Source organism: Hibiscus syriacus, unplaced genomic scaffold (genome assembly GCF_006381635.1).
Source record: "Hibiscus syriacus cultivar Baekdansim isolate YM2019G1 unplaced genomic scaffold, ASM638163v2 tig00110831_pilon, whole genome shotgun sequence".
NCBI classification, from domain to species: Eukaryota; Viridiplantae; Streptophyta; class Magnoliopsida; order Malvales; family Malvaceae; genus Hibiscus; species Hibiscus syriacus.
In genome coordinates, this window is record NW_024062882.1 from 5,493,435 (window position 1) to 5,500,205 (window position 6,771).

At 36.9% G+C, this 6,771-nt stretch overlaps 1 protein-coding gene across 3 annotated transcripts; it reads left to right on the forward strand.

Moving 5' to 3' along the window:
• The first annotated feature begins 423 nt into the window (after positions 1-423).
• Positions 424-3,953, forward strand: LOC120142652 (transcriptional regulator DEF1-like). Of its 3 annotated transcripts, XM_039157181.1 has the most exons (5): positions 424-566; positions 663-853; positions 2,120-2,401; positions 2,627-2,969; positions 3,009-3,953. In XM_039157181.1, exons 2-5 carry the CDS (start codon positions 689-691, stop codon positions 3,794-3,796), a joined length of 1,578 nt encoding a protein of 525 aa, XP_039013112.1. In that variant the 5' UTR covers positions 424-566; positions 663-688; the 3' UTR covers positions 3,797-3,953. The 3 variants fall into 3 exon arrangements, with proteins under 3 accessions (XP_039013112.1, XP_039013111.1, XP_039013114.1); XM_039157180.1 differs by lacking the exon at positions 424-566 and having other exon boundaries at positions 595-853; XM_039157183.1 differs by lacking the exon at positions 424-566 and having other exon boundaries at positions 595-853; positions 2,627-2,863; positions 3,107-3,953.
• The last annotated feature ends 2,818 nt before the right edge of the window (positions 3,954-6,771 follow it).

Below are 6,771 nucleotides of genomic sequence, written 5' to 3' on the forward strand. Positions count from 1 at the left end.
GTTACTCTCAACCTGGCGTTGGGGGTAGCCTACTACCCTACCTCCCCCTTACCCCATACATATGGGAATTGGGTTTTGTTGTTGTTGTTTAACTTATATATATTATGAATTGTTTTGAATATGACTTATGATATAAAAAATTATTTTTATTAAATATTTTTAGTATTTTTATTTAATTTTTTAAATAATTATGACGTCGTCCGATTCTTCCGACCGATCAAATCAATTTAACTGATTAATCTAATAAATCGATAACATGAACGACTCGCTAATAAAAACCATGATAATTTGGTAGGTAATATTTTACTTGCGTGTTGGAAGTAAAGAGATCCAAATAGTAAATGTAGAGGCAGAAGGAAGGACCAGATCATCATCCTTCACGTTTCGACAAATAAAAAACCCATTTTTTAAACGTTTCTCCACTTCCCTCTCCGTTTTCCACAAATTTCAACACAAAAACAACCTACAGCTTCAAAGAAATTTCCCTTCCTTTTCTTTGTAAACAAGTCAGTTCAAGCTTCAATCACAATCTTTGTTTTCGATTCTATTTTAATCCTCTTTACCCGGTATAAATAAAAGCCCTAAAATCTTTTTTTTTTCACTGTAACCTCTTTAGATATATATCTCCAGATAACTAATTTCGCTGTTTCGATTTGTGGTAGGTCTGTTTCTTTCGTTCTCAGGGAAAATGGCTTCTGGGTTTTCGGGTCGGGGCAACTCGGGTGGTTCCAAAGGGTTCGATTTTGGGTCCGATGATATTCTTTGCTCTTATGAGGATTACGGGAACCAGGGATTGTCTAATGGCAACCACGCCGAAACTGCAATCGGTACAACCACCAGCAGCTCCAGCAAGGTATCTGTTGTTGCTTATATATATATATAGGGTTTTCTTTTGTTTTTAGTGGGAAGGGATATTTGATCCGATTAGGGTTCTATGGAGAGGTTGATTTGACAAAGAGGGCCTTTTTTTTTATAATCTGGTGATCCGATTTTGGGATGTAGGTGTGAGAAAATGTATTAACTTGCACTGGAAATAATTGTAATTTTAGGAAGATTTGAGTGTATACATGATTAAGGTAGAGCTCGACTATTGCTGAGCTGGACTCGAAAAGTTCAAAATTGAACTCGACTTGAAAGTCTACGATCAAATCAAAATTTTAAGCTCGATTCGAGCTTGAAAAATCTTGAGTCCGAAATATTCTCAGACTTAATTCGTTTGATATTGAAACTTGAGTTCGGCTCAATCTCCAACTCGAGCTGAAAACTTGATCCATAAGTACATGAAAACCAAAACCTTATATTGTATAAGTATATTTTATAAATATTATTAATAATTTTAATTTACAAAAAAAAATTAGTATATTATTTTTTCGTCGAGTCAGGGATTAAGTAGCTTGTTTCGGGTCATTAATAACTCAAGTTGAGTTTGAGCTTAGTCGAGTCCATTTGATTCAACTGCTGATCGAGTTTTGGCCTTGAGTAGTTCGTGATTTGGCTCGTCTTTCTCTTATTTACAGTCCCTTATACAAGTGAGCTTTCATATTCTATATAACGCAGGGAGTAAAACCTGTTGTTGGACTGAAGTTCATTCTTTAATGGAGTAGTGAGAAGCTTTATTGAACTTAGTTATGCATATTATATTCCATTTGTGCTATTTATATAGTATTCTTAGGTTTGAATTTTGGAGAATGTGTTTTGATCAAAAAGTGAATTACCCTTTTTGAATCGAATCGGCACTCAACATTAATCACATGCTAGAGTTTTGAAAGATTCAGCCTTTGATATGTGGTTTTGTAGTTGTCGGTGGCCATGGAGGTAAAATTCATCATTTGGGGGTTTTATTTACCATAGTATATATCTTTATTGCATTTCAGTGCTTGATCCAAAGCATTTGTCTTTGTAGTTCCCTAGAGAAAAAAATACCAACCCTAGAAAAGGCCACATGCTCATGTTATTGGATTGAGCCTTTGATCTTCTTTAATGTCCCATTTATTGTAGGGAAAATTGAGCTACGGTTCTTCTTCTTCGTTTTTTGGCCACTGCCATGCTAGTGGTATGTGTTGGTGCCTTTGACTTCAAGAGTATATACTTAATATTGTTCTCGCACTGACCTCTGCAGGATTTTCACAAGGGTGGAGTGGCGCGATCAATGTTCCCACGTATTGCATACAGTCAACCAGACGATTCTTACTTGGATGTTACTGCTACTGTTGATAAAACCATGAAAAAGTATGCGGACAACCTCATGCGCTTTCTTGTGGGAATAAGTTCACGATTGTCGCAGTTGGAGTTATATTGCTACAATCTTGATAAATCAATTGGAGAAATGCGATCTGATTTAGTTCGTGATAATGTAGACGCTGATTCAAAGCTCAAATCTATTGAGAAACATCTCCAAGAGGTGAGTATCCTGAGAACATCATATATTTTCTGATAAGGTGGATTTCACCAATTCGTTGGCTATAAGGTACTCCACATTTGTACCCTCAACCTCAACTTCAGTCCCATCACCTTGTTTGTTACCTTCTTCTCTTGCTGTCTATATAGATGGCTTGGTCTACATGTGTTGGAGCCATCCCATTTGATTCCGGAAACTTACTTCTCAAGCATTGAATCCTCTTTGTAGGTTCACAGGTCTGTGCAGATACTAAGAGATAAGCAGGAGCTTGCTGAGACTCAAAAGGAGTTGGCTAAATTACAACTTGTTCACAAGGATTTTACTTCTTCCAACTATTCACAATCCGCAGAGGAGAGAGCATCACCGCCTGCCTCTGATTCTAAAAAGAGTGACCACATAACCGAGATGCAAAGCCAGCAATTAGCTCTTGCTCTTCCACATCAAGTTGCACCACCACAACAGTCTGTGGTGCCACACACTCAAGCCCCGGCTCAGAATTTGACCCAACAATCCTATTATCTACCTTCAAACCAATTATCCAACCCCCCTGCCCCAACTCCAGCTCTCACTCTTGCTTTGGTCCTAGCCCCAGCCCCTGTACCTGCACCTGCGGTTACCCAACCTTCGCTTCCAGCTCCAGCACCAACCCAACACACTCAAAGTCGATATTTGCCTCCTGATCAACAATACCAAACTTCTCACATACAGACCCATCAGGTACCTCCTGCCCCGACATTCCCTCGGTATCCGCAGCAGTGGCCACAACAATTACCACCACAGCAAGTACAGCAGCAGCAGCAGCCCTCTATGCAACCACCGATGAGGCCTCCATCAACAACAGCTTACCCTCCCTACCCTCCTACACAATCTTCGAACCCAACTCCTCCCGAGGCATTACCGCGCAGCATCCCTATGCAGGTTCCATATTCTGGAGTTCCTCAACCTGTGCCTAGTCGAGCCGATACCATTCCTTATGGGTATGGAGTGCCTGGCAGAACACCTCCGGAGCAAATCAAGTGTAATTTTGAAGCACAACCAAGGGATGGGTATCAGGCATGCGGCCTCCATCCCTCTCTTCCTCCAGGAACTACATACATGATGTATGGTAGTGAAGGGAGTAGAACACATCACCTGTCCCAACAGCATCACTTCTCACAGGGGGGCTATCCCCCTGCAAGTGTCCCTCTTCAGACTCAACCTAGCATTAGGAACCCTGGCCATCCACAGTATGTTCACAATCATCCTTACAATGATCTGATTGAAAAATTAGCGAGCATGGGTTTCAGGGGTGAGCATGTTGCCAGTGTGATCCAGAGGATGGAGGAGAGCGGGCAGCCAGTGGATTTTAACGCCGTGCTTGATAGGCTGAATGCACATTCATCTGGCGGTGGTTCTTAGAGAGGAGGATGGTGAAAGCCATTGCATGGTTGAATCGACCTTGAATATTTTTTGAATAAAGGGTCGTTTTCTTAATGTATATCTTGGGAGGGATACGAGTATTTGTATGTTACCTCCTTATGCAACTCCTAGGAACTGTATCTTAATTCGGGTTGATCACAACAGTACCCTATTATCCCAGTGCTGCTTGTGATGCTGTTTAATTTGGAACTTCAAATCTACTCACCTCAAGCTTCTAATAGTAGTTTCCAATGAATCGCTGCTGTTCACGCTTACCAGATCATGTTGGTTTGTTTATTTCGAAAGATGTGTGTTCGATTTGTTTTGTTTAACGTTGTTAACATATTTAATATTCGTAAATATGTTCGCCTAACATTCGAGAATATGCTTATTAATATGTTTATTTAGGGTTTGCAAATATATTGGTGAAATCACGTCATTAGTCCTTGAATTCTAAAATTTATTTTAAGTTAAATATAGTCTCACCAAAATATTTAAAATGTAAAAAAAAAAAGAGAACCAAATAAATGGACTTGTAAACAATTTGATAAACTAGTTTGTTTGTAAATATAAACGAATCCAATATATTTTTATTTATTTATTAAATGAACATAAATATTTTATTCATATTCGTTTATTAATTGAATGTTATGTTTATTTACAAACTATTTTACTTCTTTCGAATCTAACAGGTTTGGTATTTCAATAAACAAAAAACAATGGTGATTTCTCCATGTTCGGCACCAGCAATACTTGTAATTTAAGTAATCGAACAACCTTGATGAACAGCTTTGGCTTGTATCGGCTGATACTAGCTAAGTATTGCACGTAATATATCAATCTCTTCAAAAATGAAGATTCGTACTTTGGTTACGCGTCCACATCGTCATACCATGTATAGACACATAAATTTATATTAGAGAATGCGAACTTAAGAGATTATATTAAAAAAAATTATGAGTTCGAAGCTATAAAATTTTGGAATATATAAAGTTAGATAATCAATAGAAAATACAAAGAAAAAACTTAAAATACAAGAGATTTTCAAAGAGTACGACCGTACTCCCAGCGCCCCTCAGTCCATCCTTAATCATACCATAACTACCTTTTCTTATGGAGATAAAAATATTTTCTTTACCGAATTTTGTCATTAGTCCATTAATTTTTATACTATGTATAAGATAAGAATTTAATATTTATACTCTAACTTACGTTTCATTTAACTTTTGTACTCTTCAAGTTTGATATTTCAATAGTGATCCGAGTTTTAAATGACTAGATTATATACATTTAGAATTATGACTAAATCTATAGTTTACGCGTAATACAGTTACTAAACAAATTTTATAACTATTATTTGGCCCAAAATAAAATTACAAAATTTAATAGTTATAAAGATTAAAAATGGCTAATCTAGAATACAAGGGGTAACTCTATAACTTTCACAGGTGGTAAGTACCGATAGAACAATTTTACCTATATTTTCTTATCTATGTCATTTCATTTCTCGTGCAAGACATGACATCCATCATAAAACAAAACGGATTTATTCCACGGATTTTACTCATTTAATTTGATGATCCGGATCTTGTGATTCCACATTATTGTTGATTTGCATTAAACAAATATTTTTTTGAAAAAAAATGTTAACTGTTAATATATTAAATTAATACTAAAATCATATCAATATACTCATGGATATTATATCGGACATTAAACTTTCACACTCCTGGTATTTTTGGTGTTCGAAATCGAGACCTCAAGGAATAACAACAATTTATTTATCACTGATGTCGTTTGCTTCATGCGAATAAAATAATTTTTAGTTATTAAATATAATTTTTTTTCAAAATTTGTTTTTAAATGACTTTAGCTCAGATTAAATTTTGATAATTTGACCAAGCAATATGTATAAAAAAATAGTAATAATATGGCACATCTTTTCATTATGAGTGAAAGCTCGATGGATTGGAGGAAGCTCTTTGGGTGAATAGTAGGGAAAGATTTAGAATACTTTTCCCCTAGGTTTCGTGATGGGATTCTGACGGTTCAACCTCCGGCTGAGGTCTTTGAAGCTGGAATTTCAGAATGGGAGCTCTCTTTAGTGGGGCAATTCCTTGGGGCTGCTCCAAACTTTGCAACTATGCAAAGAATAGTGGATAATTTGTGGAAGAAGGCTCTGATGGGTAATCGAGTTCAGGTGAGCTTAGCAGGGAGTAATTTGTATGTTTTTTCTTTTAATTATGAGTCTGCTAGAGATTGGGTAGAAAATGGACCATGGCACACCCAAAATAAACCTCTTAGGAAATGGGAACCGAACTTGAAAAGATTAAACTTCGACTTATCTAGAATTCCAGTTTGAGTTCACCTTTATAATGTGCCTATGGAACTCTTCTCGCAAGTTGGATCAAGCTACATTGCGAGTGCCATAGGAATTTCTCTTTCAATGGATTATGTTACAGCTTCCAAATCGCGATTAGAGTATGCTAAAATCTGCATTGAAATAGGAGTTAATGATGAAATACCTAATTATATAGATGTTGTCCTAAAGGATGGGTTAGCTACTTCGATTACTGTTGAGGTTCCCTGGCTTCCATCTTGTTGTAGGAAATGTAAAGTCTTTGGTCATAGTGAAAAGGGCTGTATGGAGCTAAAAAATTCTGCTCCGGTTAAATCACAGGTTTGGAAAAAGAAAGAAGAACATTTGAATGCTAGTGTAGTTGATTTAATTATTGGAGGCATAGAGGCCATGTGGGAAAAGGAGCTACCCGTTCCTAAAGCTATAGAGGAGCAAAGTCAAAATGATGCTGGTGTAGTAACAGGAAGTAAAGAAGCTGCTATAGAGTCTAATGATTCTGCTGTTGGGAAGAGCATATAAATACTGAATCCACAGTAGCAAAAATTGATGGTAAAGATGTTATCCAACCCTCTATTCCTAAACGAAGTAGGGGTAGGCCAGTAAAGGATATTGCAAA